This window comes from Panulirus ornatus, chromosome 29 (assembly GCF_036320965.1).
Source record: "Panulirus ornatus isolate Po-2019 chromosome 29, ASM3632096v1, whole genome shotgun sequence".
Taxonomy (NCBI): domain Eukaryota; kingdom Metazoa; phylum Arthropoda; class Malacostraca; order Decapoda; family Palinuridae; genus Panulirus; species Panulirus ornatus.
The window spans coordinates 11,360,611-11,384,508 of record NC_092252.1 but is presented as its reverse complement, the minus strand read 5'-3'; the positions used below and the strand labels follow the sequence as shown (position 1 = coordinate 11,384,508).

Genomic DNA, 23,898 nt, shown 5'->3' with positions numbered 1-23,898 from the left:
CACGATTGGGAAACACACGTGCATGTGTGACGGTCAGTAACGCTGACCGTGTGTGTGTGTGTGTGTGTGTGTGTGTGTGCCACATACCATTCGAGAGAAAAGTCTACGATCACTGTTGTTAACACTGGCCTCAGAGTGGGCTTATGGATGGGCCTGTTGCCTGTGAGACGATTGTAAGACCCGTTGGCTTTGAGGTAAAGAGGTCAAGATCAAAGTCCTGTACCCAGTTTATACAACTTGGGTCCCACGTGTGCTACCTTGACACTGCTTGGAAGGCACACGATGCTGTTGTGTCAGGCTCTCACTCCTGGGGGAGACGAGAGCGGGTTGCTCCTACCAGTACCTCAAATGTAATGTGAGCAAAAAAGCATGTGATCAATTATGGAGACGTCAGCAGGTTCATCACCACTGGGTTTTGTTTCAGATTTTCAACACGCTTACAAGTGGATTGTTTACCTTGCGGATTAGAAGCGGGAAAAGATTGCCAATGATTTTGTTTCCTCTGGATTCCTGCTTCGTTTAATCGTATTTCGAATCGATTCGTTGAATAATGAGTCTAGGAAAGAGGATATGATCTTGTACCAGTGAATAATGAGTCTGGGAAAGAGGATATGATCTTGTACCACTTAATACTATTGGAGGCGAGGCAGTGAAAATGATAAGTCCAGTTAATGTTACGTATTTTATACAGTATCACAGGCTGGAGCAGGAGACATCAGGGGCGAGGGTGCAGTGGCCTCTATTGGTATGCTGGCTGAGGGTCGTATGATGACTGGTACTTGGGTCTGAAGGTGACGGGAGGGCCGTACTGGTGGGGGTACCGGGCCTCGCCCTTGTAGTTCACCTGAGCCTGGAACCCGTTGTAGTGGTCGGCCACATAATTCACCTTAAGGGGGATAGAAAATGTCATTATCATCGTCAGGTCAAATTTTGAATATGGATTGAGTGATTTGAGGAGTTAACTGTCTTTCTGCTATTCGCTGTGGAGGAACCGTATGTATGGCATACCTCTGTAGTTGATTACTCACTGTTTGGATGCGTCCGTCGGGCAGGACGACGTTGTAGGAGCCCTTGACAGCGCTGCCGTCGGAGTCCTCGTTGTGGCCGAAGTCGGTGCCGGCGTAGTCGTCCTTGATGCCGTAGGCGAAGTTGTAGGGCATAGGCTCCTGGGGATGTCAAGAGTCGAGTTAGGACTGTGGAGTGATTTGGAGGTTGGTTCTGTGTTCCAGTGTGTGTGTGTGTGTGTGTGTGTGTGTGTGTGTGTGTGTGTGTGTGTGTGTGTGTTTACGTACATCAAGCTGGAGACACCATGATTTGCATATCAAACTGGAGACTCGCCATGCCTTGCGTACATTAAGCCGGAGACTCACCATGCCTTGCGTACATTAAGCCGGAGACTCGCCATGCTTTTGCGTAAATTAAGCTGTAGACTCACCGTGCTTTGTGTACATTAAGCCCTGGAGACTCACCGACTTGTAGAATGTCTGGGCGTAGGGATCCGAAGGGAAGGCCAGAGTCACGCCCACGACCACCGTCATGCCGACCAACACCTGTTGCCGGGGAGAGCGGGTGGACATGGTATACTGGTAACGCCCACTGTAATGGACTCTCACTATAACTGTATCATGGTGGACTCTCACTATAACTATATCATGATGGACTCTCACTATAACTGTATCATGATGGACTCTCACTATAACTGTATCATGATGGACTCTCACTATAACTGTATCATGGTGGACTCTCACTATAACTGTATTATGGTGGACTCTCACTATAACTGTATCATGGTGGACTCTCACTATAACTGTATCATGATGGACTCTCACTATAATTGTATCATGATGGACTCTCACTATAACTGTATCATAGTGGACTCTCACTATAACTGTATCATGATGGACTCTCACTATAACTGTATCATGGTGGACTCTCACTATAACTGTATTATGGTGGACTCTCACTATAACTGTATCATGGTGGACTCTCACTATAACTGTATTATGGTGGACTCTCACTATAACTATATCATGGTGGACTCTCACTATAACTGTATTATGGTGGACTCTCACTATAACTGTATTATGGTGGACTCTCACTGTAACTGTATTATGGTGGACTCTCACTATAACTATATCGTGGTGGACTCTCACTATAACTGTATCATGGTGTACTCTCACTATAACTGTATCTTGGTCTATGCTGACACAAATACATACCACCACTGTGTTCATGAAAGAATAAATCCCATCACTATATAAATCTCATTCAGATAACCCCTTTTCTTTTCAGGGTTTATATCATTTTCCAAGAAAAACGATGTATATTGTTTCCCTCCCCTTCGTTACCGTGAACATCTTGAGCAGGTAGCGGTGGTTGCAGGCAGTGTGTGCGTATGGCAGACCGAGGAGTGTGGATGCCCGTGCTGCTGCGGAGCCAGGCTTTATATACTGAAACTCGTGATTGCTTCTCTCTCTCTCTGTGTCGGGCATTTAAGGGAGGAGGGAGTGAGAGGCCTGGCAGATCTTGCCAATCAGTCATATTAAAAGTAATTGAGCAGTGTGTGTGTGTGTGTGGGGGGGGTGAGATTGACTCTCTAATGGTTGTGGTTATCGTTTATACCTCCAGATAAAGCACACACACACACACACACACACACACACACACACCTCAGCTTGCCTCCATCACTGGAGATTGATTGAGTCTTTGCATTCCTCACAAGCTTTCCTGGAATCATTTCATGCGTGATCACCACCATGAGTCATAATGTGCAGAGTACTTCGCTCTGAATGATTATAGTTGAGCCACGTCTAGCTTGTGTGACTACTATACATGTTTTGTCTCGTAGTTTGCTACAGGTGTCCAAAATTGTGAAGGACTCTGGTGATCTAGACTGTAGCAGGTATTTAGGGCTAGTGTTAGTGTGATTCCGTATTTTGTAAATGAGTACAAACTCGTGGACGCACATTTAAAACTTCGAGCGAGGTAAAGAAATTTTTCCCTAGACCGTATCATTGACACATGGAATGTTTGAGTAATGAGGCTAAGTTGAAGGTAACACCATAGAATTGCTCCTGACATTATTTGCCCCCTCCTTACTTACAATTCATCAGCCTTGCCCTTTTTGCTCCTGCCACACTGAACTAGACGTTTCCAATACCTTCCACAATCGCAGAGAGCCTCGGAAGGCCAGGTGGTGTGGTGTGGTGTGTTGTCGCTTTTTGCACTTTGTTTTTTTTTCACTTTACAATCGTTGTTTTGGTACGACACTGGATGCAAAAGGTTTTATGATTTTTTTCAAGAAGAAAGTTAATCGTATTTATGGGCGAGTCGATACCTAGTTAAAAACTCATCAGACCTTGATATAAATTGGCGTTTTTTTGTCATTGAAAACGTTTTTAGTTTCCACAATCGCACTGTTGTGTCCAGGTGTATCCTCATGTATTTATGTGGCAGTGGTTATAGCAACCACAAATGTTAATCACCGCCTTGTGGGTTGAAGGAAAATAAACGGGCGTCCTGGACTCGATCGAGTATCGTGTAATTTGGGGACATAGAGCCTGGTATGACCTCACGAGCGAGGCCCTGGACTTGATAAGAACGGAATTAATGCCTCGAACGACGTGCCGAGGTTTCATGAGATATATGCCCAAGTTTTAAGAGATTTGACCAAGTTTCATGAGATATATGCCCAAGTTTCAAGAGATGTGCCCAAGTTTCAAGAGATGTGCCCAAGTTTCAAGAGATGTGACCAAGTTTTAAGAGATGTGACCAAGTTTCAAGAGATGTCACCAACTTTCAAGAGATGTCACCAAGACTCAAAAGATGCGATCAAGTTTCAAGAGATTGGAACAGGATTCAAGAGGTGTGACCAAGTCTCAAGAGATGTGCCCAAGATACAAGAGATGTCACCAAGTTTCAAGAGATGTCACCAAGTTTCAAGAGATGTGCCTAAGTTTCAAGAGATGTGACCAAGTTTCAAGAGATGTGACCAAGTTTCAAGAGATGTGACCAGGTTTCAAGAGATTGGAACAAGATTCAAGAGGAGTGACCAAGTTTCAAGAGATGTGCCCAAGATTCAAGAGGTGTGACCAAGTCTCAAGAGTTGTGCCCAAGATTCAAGAGGTGTGACCAAGTCTCCTCAAGAGATGTAGCAGCCAAGTCTTAATAGATATGGCTCAGGCCCCCAAGAAGCAGACCCAAACCGTAGTAGGATTTGATGATGCTCAGGAATAAGACGATCCAAGATTCAGTATTGAGGGCGTGGGACGTAGGGTTCAGCACTATACGCTAAAACAACATGGAATCCCGGATCCTGGAATTTTTCGTTGTCGGTTGGGAATCGGGGAGCGGGCTCGATTCTATAGCCGAGACTTCAGGGTTCGGGGAATTGGATTCCACAGTGCTTCAGTTAATGGAATATAGAGTGTTTGGTGGCGTAGGAAACCATTATTGCCAAACAGTTTAAAGACCTTTGTATATATATATATTCTCATAGATATAGGTAGCGATGATTGAGTAGCCACTCTGTCTATTCGTAAAGTTTCTTCTTGGCCCAAGTTATTTCTGTAATATAATTCTGTTTGTTGTGCTTTACCAAGATGCCTCAAGCATTTTTGTTGTTGGTGTTGTTGTTATTACGGGACAGCTAAGGTTTTACGTTCATTATATTCCCACTACAAAGCAGGCAGGTGTGGATACTGTGTCTTTGGCCCTGTAACGGTGGAGAGATGACAATCGCATTGTTCATATATATATACACGTGTACGACGACACCATTATTATTATTAATAGTAATGGTAATGATAGACTTGTACTTTTATTATTGGTATTTTTACTGTTTATCTCATTATTATTGTTATTATTGTTATTATTATTATTATTATTATTATTGTTATTATTATTTTATGTTTATTGATTTTTGTTTTGATTGCTGCTTTAAGAAATTTCGATAAGACGGCAAAGTATTGTACTGTCAACCGCGTAACTCTGGCCACAGGGACGAGGTTTCCACGTTCCCCCTATTTGCAAGCTAATGCACAGTTGTCTTTTAAGCATTCAAAGGAAGGCGCCAGTCTCGGTTCTCGCACCTGAAGGGAAGGTTTTAGAACTTCTAATTCGTCTTCATTTCCAACTTGGGAGAATCTGATCTGGGTTAACGTGCGGGCGACTCGAGGCCCCTCTGTCTCACCTGTTTTAACCCGGCAGTAGACTCTGCCAGCTTTTGGTTTACGCCGGGAGTCACCTTCGTCGAGATTGTTACCCGTGGAGCACAAACCTCGTCGAAGGACTTCTCTCCAAAGGAGTCCATCCTTTCCCTACAACTGACTGTAGTGCAGCAGCCATGAGGCTACAGGTGCCCCTGGAAAGTGTGTCCTGAGGTTATATGATAATAATAGTATTAATAATTATAAGAAAAATGATGATAATAATACTGATATTAATAATTACAATTATGATAATAATGATAACTAATAATAATGATAATAAGAATAATGGAAGGTATTTCTTGTCAAGACTTTCAAAATCCAGTTTCTAAACGTCTTTTTCACATAAAAGTTAATTGGTTTGTTGCTTTTCTCTGACTTGTTTTGAGGTTTGATTACTTTTCCAAACTGTCCTTCAGAATTCCGTCATTTCAAGAAGTTCTTCCTGTCGTGTTTCATATCGGATTAGTTCACCACATTTTGATCAGAGCTTATGAATGGTGGTGTATAGCAGTGGTAGTTCCTAATATACATACATGGATAATTAAAGTCATCAGACAGCTTTCTGTGGATTTCTTGTGGAAAATATACAACAATTATAGGTTGATCACAGCATCTCTTTTAATTGCATAAACTGAAACACTTGACTAGGACAGAAGACACTAAGTATTTGTTCCGGGTTTGTGATTATTGGTAAGATGGCTGGGGGTTGTATGATGGTTGGTACTGGGGCTTGAAGGTGACGGGTGGACCGTACTCGTGGGGGTACTGGGCCTCGCCCTTGTAGCTCACTTCAGCCTGGAACCCGTTGTAGTGGTCGGCCACGTAGTTCACCTGGGAAGGGAGGGAGAGATCGGTAAGATTGTGGTATTTTTATCGCATCGAAATTGTTATGAAGTGTTTTAGTTATTCACTGCTTTGATTTGTTCCTTCGTGGGATCATCCGCTGTTACAGGAATGGTGAACTTACAGTTTGGATGCGTCCGTCGGGCAGAACGACGTTGTAGGAGCCCTTGACGGTGTTGCCGTCGGAGTCCTCGTTCTGGCCGAAGTCGGTGCCGGCGTAGTCGTCCTTGACGCCGTAGGCGAAGTTGTAAGGCTTGGGTTCCTGGCATTGACATGGTTTATTACAATTAACGAATCACCGAAGCTAAATGTGTGTATACAGAATGTGGGTAATTAACTTTTACCATGAGTGTGGGGGGGGGGGGGGTAGCGTTTGACTAACCTCCTTGTAAACGGGTTGGTGCACAGGTGGGGCGCCGTAGGGGTCTGATGGGAGAGCCATGGCCACGCCCAGCACCATCAGCGCAGTCACCTGCGGAGAGAAACGTCCGTTATGATTCCTGGAGATTCTCCTGGAAGGTTACGTGCCATTTCCCCGTAGCTTTCCAGAGGTTTCATTATATACGATATCACCTACAGCTTCGACTTTTTAAAACTATCTATATTTTCTTCTACTGTTTCTTCCCGTCACAACAGTCGACACAGTTGACATTACGAGCACACGAAGGTGTTGGTTACCCTAAAGAGCATGTTGGACGGTGGTGGGAGGGGTGTTGCTCGTGGTGTGGGATCGAAGCTGCAAGTGTTGCCCATCTCTGCCCAGCACTTCCCTTATATACCGAAACCAGCGTGAGGTGGCGCTTCTCCCTCAAGGGCTCGTCCATCTCAATTTGACCCTACGTCATCCTCTGAGGGTGAAGGGGAGACGGGTAGCTATAGGGCGTTGTTGCATCGTGGTGGTGGTGGTAGTGAAGGAGGGAGGGGGAGGAGAACGTTTTACCTCGGTTGAGGACTGTTGGGCTGATGTGCGGCGGTTGGCTGCCCACACCGGCACCTGGACAAACACCCACCCACACTGTAGCCAAGGTCAGAGGTGTTACTGATGATACTTTTCGTCCCTACTTTACATACTTACAAGTGGTTGTAGTGTCTAAAGAAAGTATCTTCAGGGACGATGTTGCTGACGGTATTGTACGAGAGAGTAAAAACCCGGGTCACTATCATATTGATGGGTTCCGGCGTAGATTTATTATTTTCTAAAGTCATACTGTACTGCAGTATGCCAGATTGTATAAGTTTTCAGAGTGGTATAATTGCAAGACGTGACAAGAGTGATATAATTGCTCGGCGGGTCTGATGCATACGTCCGAGTTGAAGAAATTCTGTAATGAATTTTAGCAGTGTAGCGAGTCATGATGATCTTGTTGGGCGATGTGGAGTGGACATACATCATGTTGGGCGAGCAGCGTCCCTCCTCCGCTGGGCTGCCTTTCACACAGCATCTGACATGCTCCATAGAGTTTGTGTGTGTATGAGGAGGGGGAGAAAACAGCTGAGGCCCGTACCTCGTGGCTCACTACCATGCCGTCACGTAGTATTGTTCCCTCTGATGTGTTCTGCATCTCTGCTTCTTCGTTATACCACCCCGTTGTGCTGCTGTTACTAGCCACCGCGACTGGAAATTGGTTTTGGTGTATGTTTGTGTGTGTGTGTTCCCTCTCCTGCTTTCGCCATCCCATCTGTATCCTGTATATATTGTCTCCCCCTCGTATTCGACCTCCTATTCAAGATTTTTTTCTTTGTGTGTGTGTGTGTGTTTATGTATATTACTCTGGCTATATCTTCCTTGTTCTCCTTTGCTGAAGGCTGTGTTTTCGGAGACGTATGCTCTGCCTAGCTCTGCAGCTATCTCACTGTCTTGCATTACTGTGGTTAATTTGATTTCAGGCAGCTTATTTCTCATGGCTGAAATTGTGTTGCTACGCTTCGTTCCTCGAGGTTCCGCTGCTGCATCCCCCCACGTGTTGGGAACACATTGCATAGTTTTAGATCTGGCGTTTTGTTGGCCTTTCTCTGGCTTGAAATACGAGCTCTTTAGTGGTTCAGATGATGCAGGTGGAGTGGTGCTCTGAAATTAAGGTGTCCGTCGTGCCTCCTACACATGTTGTCTTTCCCTGCGGATTTTATGCGCTAATCCAGTGTGTATGGGTCTGGTTAAGTGGTTGTAGCGGGCTGGGGAGTCTGGCAAGAGCGGAGAAAGAACCCAAATGCTTAAGAGGAGCGCCAGGTGTTGGAGAGGTGCTTGGCTGGCTCGGGAAATGAGGGTTTGCGGGGAGGCGTTTACCACTACCTGGATATTAATGGTGATGACAATACCTTGGTAATGACGGGAGTGGAGGGGGCTATTCCCACGATGACGAGCCTAGTGGTGGGTGACGTGTGTGGGTGATGGTAAGGGACTCGCCACGATGAAGGGAAAATCATTTAACACGTTCGTATTTGTTGTCGCTTTCGTTCCCACCTCCGTGTGTGTGCCTATCAGACCCAAGTTACTGTGGCCGTGGTTGTGAGTGTGGTCGTTGTGATTGCTCTTGTGTGGGATGAGAATGGTACGAGAGACTGGTCGTTGGTGAGTGTGTGCGTGTGTACGCAGGTCAAAAATAGCAACAACATCTGTTTCTGCTTCCAGTACGCGAGGCGTCCCTTGCCTTAAGGGGAGTGTAGATACGTAAAAAAAAAAAAACGTCCCGCCTGCTTGATGTTCCCTCACGTCGATTACTGTAATTCAGATTGGTCATGGTTTTCTCTTGTCATTTAAATCGTATGATTATTGAGATTAACAATTCTCGCTCACACTCAACACCAGCGGTACTGCTCCTGCTCCATCCATTAATACACAAAGAGATTACATAAAAAAGATTCAAAACCAAAGTTCACGTAATTTGGAATAAGCTTAGCTTATTTTCGGGAGAGATGTTTAGTTTAATTATTGAGGCTTTGTTTACCTACAGTGAAGTGATAAGAACTGCTGGTGTAGAAAAGAGAAATCACATTACTCAGACTCGACCTTATCTGAGTTAATAGACTAGGAAGGGTAAGCTCTGTGAACTATTGAAAGGTGTTAGCGAGGAGGACGTGTGGTCAGTAGAGCTCGTGTGTTTAGCCTCAAGGTTGTGTGGGTGTTTGGGGGGCGGGCTTCGTGCCAGCCGGGCACATTTGACCCGACGGTAAATGGGCACCAGGTCCATGTATATGGTGAATCTCAAGTGGTGAATGGTAATGCCTGCCTCGTATCTTTCTTGTGTAATGGGCTGTAGTTACCCGTTAAGGTGGGCTAAAACAACTGCCTCCCATCACTTAACCAACAGCTTCCTCTGGTAACTGCTGCACACCTTCCATGTTCCTGACTGTGGTCTTTAGGGAAGTATAGACGACCCGTTCCGGGAGCCCCTTTATCTGTATCGCTCGTTGGTTATTTGAATATCAAAAAGCATCGATAAATGGAATTTTCAGTAATGATGTTTTATAGACATCATCCCGATGAGGCGGTGTCCGGGACCATGTTATTTCTCTCTCTCTCTCTCTCTCTCTCTCTCTCTCTCTCTCTCTCTCTCTCTCTCTCTCTCTCTCTCTCTCTCTCTCTCTCTCCCATGTCAAGATGTCTGGTGTTGCTGTCAAGTGTTTGAATATATCTGGACCTGTGCCATACACCCGTCCTCCTCTAGGTTTAATTCCTACCCTCATATTTTTTTCTCATGTCCCCACATATGATTGATCGCATCTCGTTTGTAAAAACTACGACCTGCCTCTGTCAGCATGTTTTCAACAGTCTCAGAAATCGTACGTTGTACTTCTCCTCACGTGGAGGAGGCTTGGTTAGTTACGGGGTAAGGGCTCCGGAGGGTGTCCGTGGCTGTAGCCTTCAGAATAAAATGAATGTACGACCTGCGCTCAGACGGCTACGTCCGCTCGATACAATGTCTCACGAAGGATCGTGGCCTTTTGTGATGAGTGCGCAAGTGATGGATGAAGTTAAACACATCGGGAGAGGCAATTATTATTCGTGGTCTGGTGAAAACATCACATGACGCTCCAGGTCCATGAAGTTAATGTATGTGTACATTATGATTTTCTTACGACTTTGGTGGATAACGTATATGTGTGTGTTGCTGCGTTACGTGGCTATCAATAGCTAAGCGTCATGAAGCAAGACACGACCCTCCCACCCCCGTACCCTACGTCAGTCATCATACATACAGAGTACAACAATCGGCCCGGCCTGAGGCGTGTCTTGGGGGGGGGGGGGGGCTAAAGAAACCAGCCGACGGTGCCGACTTTCCTCCTCTCTCTCTCTCTCTCTCTCTCTCTCTCTCTCTCTCTCTCTCTCTCTCTGTCTCTCTCTCTCTCTCTCTCTCTCTCTCTCTCTCTCTCTCTCTCTCTCTCTCAGTTCTCGATTATTCTGAAGGGCTGGCCAGGAGGGCCTCTGTACATGACGTGGGCTGAAAGTTGGTTGATTGTGTGTGAGTTACGTCACTGGTGGGTGTAGGGAGGAGGTTAGGAGGGAGGGAGAAGGGGAAAGATCCGCCGATGCCTTCGTAGGCTCACACGTGATAGTTCGGCCAGAACCACGTTTGGGTCAGCGATGGATTCCACGAAGTCGGGGGCTTGTTCGTGGAACGTGGTTGTTGCTTCTCGCTCGCACACACCAGCCCAGGAACATGAGCTGTGAAATTTATTCATATTTTTTTTTTGTTTTGTTTTCTGTGGTGGGCATTACGTGCATTCTCAAGCCCCTTAACTAACACGGCTGGTGTGTGTGTGTGTGTGTGTCTGTCTGTCTGTCTGTCTGTCTGTCTGTCTCTATGTGTATGAGAATATAATTGCATAAGATGTGGCATATGTATTAAGTATATATATATATATATTTTTTTTTTTTTTGGCTACTCATGCTTTGGTTTGTAGTGAACTATGTATATAGAGGCGTCATGCTCGTCAGGTTTCAACATTGGGGCCACAGAAGCTATCATGCTGTTTACGTGAGAGTTTGTGTTCGTAAAGGTCATGGTTGATCCGCCATCCATCAGAGCACATAAGTTGCTGCCATCATCATCAGGCAAGGGAACCTAGCTGATCCGCCATCAATCAGGAGGTAAACGGTCGTAAATACAGTCGTTATTTCCTGTAAAAGTGTGCCCGATTACTCCCCTGGAATTCCCTCAGGAGAGGTTAGAACTGTATGGCTTGGCTTGGCTGTCAGGTCATTCATGTGTGGTGGTGGTAGTGGTGTTGTTGCCTCACTGGAAAAGTAGTCATTCCCTTGAGGCTCAGCTTGGCTCCGGAGACTCCCACCGTCCGCCGCACCGACCGGCCACTCTTAAAAGGTCTTCGAGTTGTTTCAGTCTTGCAGAACATTTTGTGACCAGGTTCTCTTATGTACTCGTGCTATGGAAGAGGCTTCTCTCCTGTCAGAATTATTCGCTAGTTCCCCAGGTTTTTCTATTAGGTACACGAAGCTGTCCCTTGCTCTACCTTTTTTTTTTTTAAAGTTAAAGGAGATGCGGCGCCAGCTGTCTTGCTGTGTTTGCCATCCCTAGACCTTGAGACTACTTGCTTTTGAACAAGACCCTGAACCGCAGCCCTGCCATATTCGTGCTAATGGCTGCTTAGAGATTTTCGAGCAGGCTCAGACAGATATCAGGTCATAGTCACTTTAAGGTTTGGTTCCATGAGGGCTGGAGATGAGCGAAAGATAAGAAGTTGCTCTGTCATCATGATCTTAAACTGCAGATCTTTCGGGACTAGAGCTTATGGTGATTAATATGTTAAAGTGCCGTAATCGACCTGCAGATTACTACGCATAGATTTGTAGGTAAAAAAAGAAGAGTCGTTTCAGCAGCTGATTTCACGGTGATCGCGAGATGCTTATATTACAGGTTATGACCTATCATGTCTGTTGCTCTGGCTGCTGGGAACACCCCTGGACCAGCAGTGGCTTGAGTTATGTACGTCAGGAATGTTGCCGGCTCACCACACACTGTGCTGAGGAGGCGGTACATGTGTGTAGTTTATCCTCTGAGGAAATACTCTCTATTTTTCCCTGATGTCTCCACGACCGTAGCAGGTCGCACTGCTAGACAGTATCCCCATGTGTAGAAGAACCTGTCCATATGGCCTTTAGCCTTCCAGCATCCGTATGTAAATAGTGAAACCCTCTGTTGGTATTTGGACCTCTAGATATCGAGGGGCATTGTTATTTTGGGGCTCATGCTATAGGCTGTTAAACAGCCAGGAGCACACACTACTTCAGGGTGATTGTGACGATTAATAAAGTGGTCAGGGCCGTCGTGCATCCGCTTCCGCTGTTAGCCGAAATCCGTCCAGTTGGACTTTGTTATTGACCAGTCCAGGCGCCATATCTTCTGACGGCGCGCAGTGTACGTGGGATGATACCTCGGTAAATGAGTATACAAGTACTTGCATCGCTGGGAACAAGGTGAACACTGGCCTCTGCCCTTAGATCTACTGATCTATGCATCTATTGCATGTTGTCGCCTCACGCGGGCAGCTCTTGTAGTGAATCTTCGCCATCATATTTGAGAAAATGAATATTCCCTCTTCATTCCGTACACAATATTCCATGAACGTGTGACAGTTTACAGATTGGTGTAGAGGCTAATGAATATGACAGTCAAGAGTCATAAATGGTAGGCACATTTATGTGACTGGTAAGACTGGTTCTTGTGCAGGTGACTACAGGTGTCGGTGAATCCTAGTCGTGGCGCTGGTCGAGTTGGCTTCAGTGCTGGTCGAATCACAGTCGTGGCGGTGGTTGAGGTGGCTACGTAGAGTGCTGGTGGGCCCCATTGTCTGGGGTGATGCTCCAGACAGTGGTAATGAATGTGATTGTATTGTAGGGAGACTGTTATGTTGGTGTAGAGGGGCGACGCTGGCGGGATAATTGGATGCTGTTTATTTAATTGCAACGATGGCAGAGTGTGCCTGGGTGACGATGGTGGAGAAGGTCCTGGTGATGAGGGATGGTTGATGGCGCTCAGGGACTTGTGATGATGATGATGATGATGATGGTGGTCGTCGTGGTAGCCAAGACTTTCAGGCGATAACAAGTGACTCTTAAATTAGTTCGAGACTCTCATCACACAACTACGATATGTGTACTTAGTGTCCCTGTGTACTCTGATGGTGGTGATGAAAGTGGTGGTATCGGCAGTGATGTTAGTGACGGTGTTGGCAGCGCGGATTTAAGAGCGAGTGCAGTCCCGATGGTGGGAGAGACGATGGTGATGGCAATCTTAGTGGTGGCAGTGGTGCTCCATGGTGGCAGTGGTGATATTGGTGGCGTTAGAGCTCACGGTGTTCACTGTTGTTAAGGGCGGCGAGTTTTGGAGAGTGACGGCACTGTTAGTGAGTGCGATGCTGGCGAGAGCGTTTGATGGAAGGGAGTCACTGGTGTTGGCAGGGTGATGATGGCAACAGGTGTGGTAACAGTGCGAGTGATGGTGGTAAAAAAGTGTTGCGGGCTAAGTGCTGTGGTTATGGGTCTTGTGGTGGTTAAAAGCTGGTGGTTGTGGTAACGGTGGTGAATGTTGTGGTTATTTAAGCTGGAGGTTATAGCGTAGATGATCCGTGTTTCTGTTACCGGTGGTGGCTGGAGGCATTGTATTGTCACTTTTGGAACTGTAACAAGGAAACCTGTTATTGTGTTATTGTCTTCACATTGTGGAGTTTGTCATTATATATATATATATATATATATATATATATATATATATATATATATATATATATATATACATAGCGGACGTGGTGAACTGCCTGAGTGTGTGTGTGTGTGTGTGTGTGTGTGTGTTTATGTAATATTATTGCAGAATGAAATATTAACCATTTTTTCTCTCTCCTTTACAGGTAAGTGACAGAGAAGCCAGAGGCTGGGTGTCCCCGAGGTGACGGTTGGTCTCGTACATTATTCAGATGTTACGGTTGTCATACATTTTTTTTCCACGGAGCTGCAGACCCTTGGATTATTGTGTGTGTGTGTGTGTGTGTTTTTTAGGGACATAATGATTTGAATATTTGCACCCAGCATACTTTATTCATTCTGAAGTAGATCCTCTTTAAGAGGTGTACTGAAGTCGATCTATGGTCGTGAACTGATTAACCATATTAAAAGTGCAGGCGTGAAGCACACTTAGCCGGACGGCACGAATTGTGTGTGTGTGTGATGGCGTGGCCTCTGATCTCGCATAAGGGTCAGGCTGAATTTAGGTCAGGTCACACGGTCGTACCCAAGAGTCATTATATATCGTCGTGTTCAAGGTAAGGTAAAGACTGATAGATGAGCGTCATCATCCGCCAGCTTACTGGAGATGAAGAGGAGCACTCGGTTCTTGAACTGCGGTCATCCGAAACTTGGGCGCTGTACATACAAAGTAAGGCATCGACTGTTTAACCCCTTACTCATATCGTGGGTCGCACTCAAACAGCAACAGACCACAGGGGTACGTGGCGTTGAAGCTCGCTAGCCGACGTATAATCGAAGTTCTCCAGTGACTGAATATTAAGAGAACTTTAGATAGCTTTCAGTTAGAATCTCTCGCGATTTGAGTTGTGAGGTTTGTGGAGAGAATTTTTAGTGAGAGTTGGTGGTTTTGAGAACCAAGATGCCCAGAGGGATTTCAGTACTGTGGACACTACTGTTGTGCACAGTGGAAGCCTTCTGGCGTTTGTGGATCGAAGCTGTTGTGTGTGTGTGTGTGTGTCGAACGAGCGCTGAAGTCTTCATCTTAAGCCAGTAATGAGTATAGTAAGCACTTCGGCTCCGTGAGAAAGAGTCGGTATGAACACCTAGGATGCCACCGAGTGGAACTGATGAGATGAAAGGTATCTCTCGCTCTGTCAGGGAAGGGCACTGCCGTCAGCTAGCAGACGTGGTGAACTGCCTGTGTTGGAGTAGCGATCTTTTAAGGTAGGCGTCGCGCTCAACGATGCTTCTCGAGGCGTCCAGTGGTGGTGGTCTGTTCCGTGGTGAAATATACCGTGTCATGAAGGTTAGTTAGCTGTGGTAGGCGTCGTGATAAACTATCTATCATGCAGTGGACTTGTGGTAGGCGTCATGGCGAGGTCCCTGTCATGAAGAAAATAGTTTGAAAGTCATCCTATGAATCACGGGTGAAAATCGAGCTTACGTCTTCGTCACTTTGATCTCCCTCCGTTGCTGGTGGGGGGTCCACGTGCTGCTGCTGCTCCCTCCACCCTGGACACTTACTCATTTCTCTAGATCCTAACGCAAATGGCCAGGAGGATGCCATCCTGGGAATTGAGTTGTAATATATTATTCTCTTCAGTCCTTCAAATCTGCTCCTCTTTCTTTTTTGTTCCTGAATTCCCTCTCCTCCCCCTACTCCTCCATCCCCTTCTTCCTTCGCCGTCGTCTTCCTCGCTCTCCCGCTCCCCCACTCCCCCTCCTCCTCCTCTTCATTCATCCCCCTCATTGTTCTGCCTTCCCCTCCAACAATAACCTCGTCAAAAGTTCAGAACTCCTGGGTACGAGTGATAGCTTTGGGACTCTTCTCTGGCGAGCGCGCGGCTGATACACACATGGAAAATATATGAGGGTCTGGCCCCCATTCTTATGACTGATTTGATTTCCTCGAGCAGAAATGTTATACGACTATTGGATATGATGGTCAAACCTGTGACCTGACCCTCACGGGTTATGTCATAGGTCACATGTTGGAGGCTCGTACCGTCATACTCAAGGAGTTAGCATTAAAGACTAACTACATTATGATTATGACACCATAAGCACAGCATCATAAGTACGGCACCAAATGTCGTACAAGAGGAGGAGTTTGCGGAAGCCTCGATGGCTCAGAGGAGATCAACAATCTCTGAAGATGTCAGATAACGGACCACTTGTTTAAGTGAGTTCAGCAACGTAGGGGAAAGACGGTCTACAGAGTGTGCGGGGATGAGACAGGCGACCGTGGGTGCGTCGCGTCATCAGATATCCTTAGTGGGTAGAGGAACAGTAGTGGAGCCGGGGTTGCAGGCGGAGCTGTGGAGGTCGAGACGAACATCTGAAATCGACACTACGTATACATTTAAATATGGCCTCCCTTCCCCTGTACCTCAGCATCTTTCACCTCCTCTTCTTTCCTTCCTTCTTCACCCTCCCTCCCTCCCACTCCTCCTCCTCCTCCTCCTCCTAATTGGTTAACTTTCAGATGTTCACGGGGTATAAAAAGTTCGCGTTTAAAAGGGGAGTAGATGGTAAAAAGCCTGGAGGGTCCCAGGTGGCCTGGACGTGCGGAGGGAATGGATAGGGAGAGAGAGAAACGACTAAATGAAAGGATAAGTGTATTTCGGTTCCGTCAGTAGAAGGCACGACTCCGAGCGAACTGGGAAGGGAAGGTGTGTGGAAAGAGGATGTTAGGAATGTAGGAGTGCGTGAGATGTTTTAGTGTGGGGGGCTCTAGTATGGAGTGGGGGTGAGATGCGTAGTACGAAGCAGTGTATGCGAGACGTCAGTGTGGAGCTTTGTGCAAGAAACCATAACATACAGCTGTGTCGGTGTTGGTGGTAGGTGGTGGGAATGGGAAAGTGTATGGAAACTGTTTCCCGGATGTGTAACATAGTATGAGTGAGACAAGAGTTTTTAGTTTGGAAATGTGATATGTATATGAGAATGTGGATGTGAAGGGATGTGTATGAGCCTGGGGGAACCCTGGGTGTGTTGGAGTGTGGTAAATGTAATTCCAGAGTGTGTTTATGGTGATAGTGTGGAAGATCGTGTGAGAGGGAAGTTTGAAATGTGTTAGTGTGTGTTTATGTGTATAGATATATTTCTATAGATAATATGTCGTGTAAATATTTCAGTTGTGTATTGTTTTTGCATAGTATTGTTTTACCCCAAATAGAGACTGGCTCGACCTGTAATTGCCATCTTCCTCAATAATGAGGGATGTTTAAGAGTAAAACGTGCTTATAGCACCAAATATTGTGCCTGTGTGTGTGTGTGTAAATGTTTTTATGAGAGAGAGAGAGAGAGAGAGAGAGAGAGAGAGAGAGAGAGAGAGAGAGAGAGAGAGAGAGAGAGAGAGAGAGACTGACGAGGGACGCCTCGGAACAAGAGGGCAACCTTTAGGAACGTGTGACGTGTAGCAAAACCAACGAGAGATAAGGAAGGCTTGAGAGCAGCGGCGGCGGCGGGGCGGGGGAGGCGGGCGGCTCAGGACCGAAGTGTTTTGTACACTGGTGCCGGCTGTACGTGGGGTCCGTAAATTTCTCTCTCTCTCTCTCTCTCTCTCTCTCTCTCTCTCTCTCTCTCTCTCTCTCTCTCTCTCTCTCTCCCCGATGACAGCGTCGATTACGGTTTCTTTCTCCGAGGGAAAGTGTAGCCCAAGTAATTTTTTTTTCTTTTAAAGAAAACGGGGTGATGGTATAATTGGCTTGGAAAGGCCAGACCCCTTTGCGTCTGTAGGTGTGTACGTGGAGGCTTTTAGGGGGGGGGGGGTGGATATCCAGATGGGTGCATCTGGCGAGGGGAAGAACCAGCTGTTGGTGTTGCTCGCAGTAAAAGCGGAGGCGGAGAGAATTTAAGGAGCAGAAATCCAGCAGCGAAGGTTCCCTTGGGGGGGCGGGTTGGTGTCGATCAATAACATTCTTGCCAGTCACCAGCCAGTCACCATCAGTTGTTAAGAGGACGGAGGGGGAGAGAGCCAGACAGCCTCCTCCCCTACACACACACACACACACACACACCCTTGGTGTGGCAACGGATGAGGCCACGCTGATGAATAGCCGATTGGCTGACCCCGCACACGGAGCGGCGAAGGAAGAGCAGCTGGGAAAAATGAACGACAGAAACTCCCTTGTGATCCACGTCTCCTGTAAATCGTAAATTGATCAGTTTACCTAACGTTCGTTGAGGTATTTTTTTTTTTTCTCGTGGGTCTTTCGTGCTCTTTGGTAGACTAGTGTTGGTTGTGTTTTACGTGTGTGGCTAGACTTGGGTAAGTGGTCTCCCTCCACGTGGTAGTTAGTAGGCTAACTTGGCCTATATGGTAGCTGTGAGTTGGTTAGGCTTGGGCAAGTCGTCTCTCTCTCTCTCTCTCTCTCTGGTAGTTAGTTGGCTAACTTGGCCTTTGTGGCAGCTGTGAGTTGGCTAGGCTAGGCTAAGTACTCTCTCTCTCTCTCTCTCTCTCTCTCTCTCTCTCTCTCTCTCTCTCTCTCTCTCTCTCTCTCTCTCTCTCTCTTTCTCTCTGGCAGTTAGGAGGCTAACTTAGCCTGTGTGGTAGCTGTGAGTTGGCTAGGCTTGGGCAAGTAGTCTCTCTCTCTCTCTCTCTCTCTGGTAGTTAGGAGGCTAACTTGGCCTGTGTGGCATCTGTGCGTTGGTTAGGCTAGGGTAAGTAGTCTCTCTCTCTCTCTCTCTCTCTCTCTCTCTCTCTCTCTCTCTCTCTCTCTCTCTCTCTCTCTCTCTGGTAGTTAGTAGGTTAACTTGGCCTGTGTGGCAGCTGTGAGCTGGCTGGAATGGACAATATGGTCATCTGAATTAAATTAAAGGATTAGGCTTTGTTAAAGAGGTCACGTAGGATCGAGCCCCTTTTTTTTCCCCCCCTCGCTCTCGAGTTCCACATTGTTCCCATACAAAGGCTGTAATTTGGATCCGTTATATCACGAGAAAAGCTGATTTTCATTGTCATTGTGAAGGCATGGAAGGTTTTGGCTTCTTGATATGTAGACACGCGATTATAGAGTTTGTCTTCTAGTATAATTCTTTTTAGATATTTGATGCAGGAGTTCGTGTTTATTTTAGTCAGTCGTAGACTTTTTCCCTTCTTTTTTTGTTTCATATTGAGTGAATATTCGCAAAAGGTTGAGCTGATGTTGCAAATAAAAGACAAAGTTTTCGTGCAAAAAAAATATAATTTTTTCTGTGTGTACAACAGTACATCAAGGGCAGGAGTGAGGTTTTTGTTTACCGTATATACTGTACCTCTGATTTCTTCTATTGATATTGGTCCCTGTGTTGACGGCTCTGCTTGCTATGAGGGGATCTAAACCCACAGGTGGTCCAAGCCTGTCGTATGTGTGATCTGAACCCCTTGCAGGAGATCCTTGGTCCTTGTAGATAGTCTTGGGTCCTTATGAAGAGAGTCTGGGATCCTCATAGGTAGTCATAGACGCACTGTGTGTTCTGATCCCTCGTAGCCAGGATTTCACCGGGTATGCACCGTGCGCGTCTTGCAGTGTCTGTGCTCCTTTAGAGGCGCTGGAGGTGTCTTGTGGGCATCACGACTCCTCGGTAATGACGTAAGCTTCTTGTAGAATATCTTATTCCAGCAGCGAAATGTGGACGACTTGCAACACGCGCGGGGTGACGTCAGGACCAGGGGGCGCCTTACTATCTTTTCGTTCACAGTTCGCTGCTGGGGTGACCTGGTTCCCGACATTTCTTCACGTTAGATCCATACCAGAAGAACGATCGAAAACATCTCAGTCAGCCGCCAAAAGCACTTCACGTTGCGCTGATTCATTGCTTGAAGGGAAAACACGAGCCAGTTGGCTTGGAGCACTTCTTCACTCGTCGCTTCTTTGGTAGAGGAACAAAGGACAAACATTGTTGTGTTACTTCACTGTTTACAACGTTAGCGAAGCAGGAGACCGTTGGAGCGTGAACTCCAAAGAGTTGCATCTTTGTTTTTGAAACGAAACGCAAAGAAATTTTTTTTTTTTTTTAATTTTTTAGGGCATCTCTATGGTCAAGCGTAGCTTGGGAAACAAACGAAGCACAGATGAGATGCTCTTTGGAGAATATCCTACGTCTTTGCCTTGGAACAGACAAAACACCAGCAAGAGGCCCTCGCAGCATTTTCTTCTGGGATGCTCCTTTTTTTCCCGCTCAGAGCTTTAGCTGAACGTAGAGGAGGAGATACAGAGATAACAGTAATGTTGCAGTAACTTGAGGTGTGGCGCCGTTTCTGGACACTACTGGAACAAGTTTGGGAGATGGCGAGGAGGTCATGGTTGGCCTAAGTCGAGAGGGGAAGATGGTTCTGGTAATAAGCACTGGAAATGGCGTATCACAGGGTACTTGTGCTAATGGATGGGGGGAACGAGTGGAAATGGAAGGGAGTGTTGAGTGAGTAGCCAGGGGGCGGTGAGAGGGCTAGACGCTGGGAATAGTAAGGGGCTAAAGAGAGGTTGGCCTGAAGTTACAGTTAGACGGTAAAGGACGACGTGGGTGGGGAGAGGCTTACGAGACGGATTTTGGGCAGTGGGGAGTTTTAGAGTGGGTGAGGGAACTGAAGGATGGAAATGCACGTTTTGTACAAAGCTAGCGTGATGCGTGCAGCCATTGCCTGAGGTGGTGACTGTTGGTGACATGTATATAGCGACTTATGGAGACTAACTGAACATTGATCTGAGTAGTTCGCAGAATGGTGTGTGAGGGTGAGTAACCTAGTGGTAGGAGGGGGTTGGCTGGTACCCCTTGTGGGGCCTGAAGGTGACGGGAGGGCCATACTGGTGCGGGTACTGGGCCTCGCCGTAGTACTGCACGTCAGCCACAAAGCCCTTGTAATGGTCGGCCTCGTAGTTCACCTGGGGAGAAGGAAGGTTCATGTTGTTATCGTGGGTAGGATGGCTACAGTTTAATCCCACATAGTATTTTCGGAGGTGTCTTACGTCACAGATGACGTGTGCTCAGGCCTACAATGTACTCCGGAGCCGTTCAGGTGTGAAGGAACGTCACCTAAGCCAAGTATGACTCTCAACTCTGGCGACGACTGTGCGACCTTTGGGTATGATGGCCACACCTTTGACCTGACCTTAAAAAGGTTTCTCCATTGTACCCAAGGAGTGTATCACCGTGCTTAAGGTTAAGGGAGGATATGAACCCAGTTCCCAGTTACAGAATTCTGAAGGTGATATGCATACGGACAGACATTTACTGCACTACTGATGAATCATACATATTACTGTTAGATACTTTTCAACTTTGAGATTAACATACAATTTTTCAGCTAGGGACAAAAGTTATTGAAATATCTCATGGCTTAAAAAGAAGGAATTATCATACACGAAAAATATCAGAATAGTAGAGGAGGAAGTGGAAAATTTGCCCCTTAAAAAGGAGCATTTTGTAGTGGTTAGGGAAGACATGAGGGGTAAAGATAGTGCCAAAGCTATGCGGTGTAAGGAAAGAAGAAGATATCACAACAGCCCACCCTGGAGTTACCAGCGGCCACGCAGTAGCCATGTGACGCAGTGGCTTGCCGGGTATTATGTGCTCTAGTTAATGGCGGGCACACAAGCTGCTTGCTTTCAGGAGCAGAAACCGAAGTAATACATCTATTAAGGAGAGAAAGTGTGCCAACACTGCTGAGTACGGCATATGGCTCAAGCTTCGAGGTCATGCTGGGAAAGCTGATGCATTGGTTGGCTTTGGATTGTAACTCCATCTCGCAAGTATGTATAGCTAAAACCTCCAGAGGTGTAAGACCCGCATTCCCCTCATATATGAATGAATAACTCCCATAGTTACATATGATGGAGTGGAGGTTTTAGTATAACACAATATTGAAGCCTTTATCCCAAACGTTTCGTCCCTGACGAAGTCTTTCGTGTCGAAACGTTTGTATCAAAGCTCCGCCTCAACCTTGTGTTTTATTCCCACCTCGCCTCTTTTAACACGAGGATGAGGTGGTTGCAACAGAACCGCGTGGTCTTACCGTCTGCTTGCGACCGTCTGGTAGCTGGACGGTGTAGGAGCCACGGACTTTGTTGCCGTCGGAGTACTCGTCCTGGCCGAAGTCGGTGCCGGCGTAGTCGTCCTTGACGCCGTAGGAGAACGAGTACGGTTTGGGCTCCTGAGGGAAACATGTTTGTTTAACTACAAGAACATCGTACTTAGGTTGTTATATGTATATCATGAATTTCTTTCATACATCTTCGCCATTTCCCGGGAGAGCGAGGTAGCGCCAGGAACTGACGAAGAGAGGCCACATTCGCTCACATCCATTCTCTTTCAGGTATGTTTAATACGCCGACACCACAGCTCCTTATCCACAACCAGGTCCCACAGACCTATCCATAGTTTACACCGGCCGCTTCACACACGGTGGCTCTATCCATTGACTGCACGTCTACCCGTGTATACCACATCGTTCCAATTTACTCTGTCCCGTGCACACACCTTTCACCCTCTTGCATATTCAGGCCCCGATCACCCAAAATGTTTTTCTCTGTATATACAGATGTTTCACTATGATTGATAGCTGCATATATCTAGGTAAGATTATCTTAGTGTGCAGTGGACGGAAAGCTTTGTAGATAATTGTGATGCGAATAAGTAGGCATTTGTTGATGTGAATATTATAGCAAGACAATGGTTTGATGAGAGTGTTTGTTATTGTTATGTTTGAGATGATGATAACTGTGTTGTAGTATTGCTCCTGTTGACTGGAGGAGGCAATGTCTGTGTGTGTGTGTGTGTGGGTGGGTGGATGAGTGGGCGGTATGAGTGGGTTTACCTCCTTGTAGGTCTGAGGCTGATGGTACTGGTTGGTAGGGTCGGCAGCGACTACGGACGCCAGCAAAACGAGCACGAACACCTGTTGGCACAACAACCACGGTTAACACCCGCATCGGGGTCACTGGAACCTACACTACCAACACCGCTAGTGCACTTATGCTTTTACCCTGCGTAGCGCACACTAGCACACGCTTGCTCTGGGCGCACACACTTGCTAGCGCACACTTGATCTGAGAGCACACGCGTGTCGGCGTGCACTTAACCCAGTCTAGCTTGCGCTTGCTCTTGTCTTGCGCACACATCTGTCAACGTGCACTTCACCTGTGTAGCGCAGACTTACAGAACACCTGAGTTGCTCAGGTTTGGTAGAGATATCTTAGTTGACTCGTCATTGAATTTATTACCGATTGGTTTGCTTAATGTTTTTAAAATGAGTGACGCTTCACGCAGATGCAGTAACTGACTGACTTATTAGCTAGGTACTTGCTTATTTTCAAGACATCAATATCGCTGTATCTTTCGACGAGCATGTCAATTAGAGTATCTTAATTAACGAATGGTATCGGCGAATGGTGATATTGTGGCAATAAAAATCACTTACCATTATTCTGAAGTAAAACTGTCAAACGTAATTTTAACCTTCTGTAGTGTTTAGCGATGGGTCTGTATCTGTTGTTACGAACAGATCACACATCATCATGATGGTAATGTTAGAGATACGTGTTAGCAGGGTTCACCTTATACATGGTGGGGGATGAGGAGCGACGGTGGTGTGGCTGGTATGGAGCAAGTGATGGCCTCCCCCTCGCACCTCTCCGTTTATATAGGGAGATGAAGGGCAGCAGCGCCTCCTAGCCTTGGGGGGGGGGGGGGTGCCTCTCCCTTCGGCGGCGGCGGCCATGGCTGCTCACATCTCGCAAGACGACGGTGCCAAGGTGCCAGCTTCCAGCACCTTGTCTTCCCATCCCTAGTCACCTTGCAGCACGGAGGTGGCAGCTGACATTTTGGTATATCCCGTCTTTTTACACACACACACACACACACACACACACACACACACACACACACACACACACACACGCCAACAGTCTGTACCCAGGTACTGATGCAGATGGCATCAACGAGGTTTCCTGTTTGGGCTGAGTCTGTGATGAAGATGATGGTGGTGATGGTGCGTTCCTCCGTGGCTCTGCCGAAGATGAACAAAAAAAAAAATGAATTTCCGATGTTGATGTCCGGTGTTTTGCGGGGTAACCAGGGAGGCGGCGAAAAGGAAATTCATGCGGTTAGGACGTACTGATGTAGAAGCTGTGTAGGTAACGTGCTTTGAAAATTCGTGTGTCTTTTGAG

The 23,898-nt window shown here is 46.6% G+C and overlaps 3 protein-coding genes across 3 annotated transcripts; all 3 read right to left on the bottom strand.

Annotated features, from left to right (window-relative positions):
* Positions 1-674: 674 nt before the first annotated feature.
* Positions 675-2,442, bottom strand: LOC139757941 (cuticle protein 18.6-like). The gene is made up of 4 exons (XM_071678879.1): positions 2,349-2,442; positions 1,470-1,550; positions 1,029-1,166; positions 675-886 (listed from the first exon to the last, which is right to left on the bottom strand). The coding sequence occupies exons 1-4, from the start codon at positions 2,355-2,357 to the stop codon at positions 740-742; spliced, it is 375 nt and encodes a 124-aa protein (XP_071534980.1). The 5' UTR covers positions 2,358-2,442; the 3' UTR covers positions 675-739.
* Positions 2,443-5,764: 3,322 nt separating this feature from the next.
* On the bottom strand, positions 5,765-6,840 carry LOC139757940 (cuticle protein 8-like). Its single transcript, XM_071678878.1, has 4 exons — positions 6,732-6,840; positions 6,436-6,525; positions 6,178-6,315; positions 5,765-6,041 (listed from the first exon to the last, which is right to left on the bottom strand). The coding sequence occupies exons 1-4, from the start codon at positions 6,804-6,806 to the stop codon at positions 5,895-5,897; spliced, it is 450 nt and encodes a 149-aa protein (XP_071534979.1). The 5' UTR covers positions 6,807-6,840; the 3' UTR covers positions 5,765-5,894.
* A 12,084-nt stretch (positions 6,841-18,924) lies between these two features.
* On the bottom strand, positions 18,925-23,352 carry LOC139758091 (cuticle protein-like). The gene is made up of 4 exons (XM_071679178.1): positions 23,286-23,352; positions 22,547-22,627; positions 21,746-21,883; positions 18,925-20,615 (listed from the first exon to the last, which is right to left on the bottom strand). Exons 1-4 carry the CDS (start codon positions 23,292-23,294, stop codon positions 20,475-20,477), a joined length of 369 nt encoding a protein of 122 aa, XP_071535279.1. The 5' UTR covers positions 23,295-23,352; the 3' UTR covers positions 18,925-20,474.
* Positions 23,353-23,898: the final 546 nt, after the last annotated feature.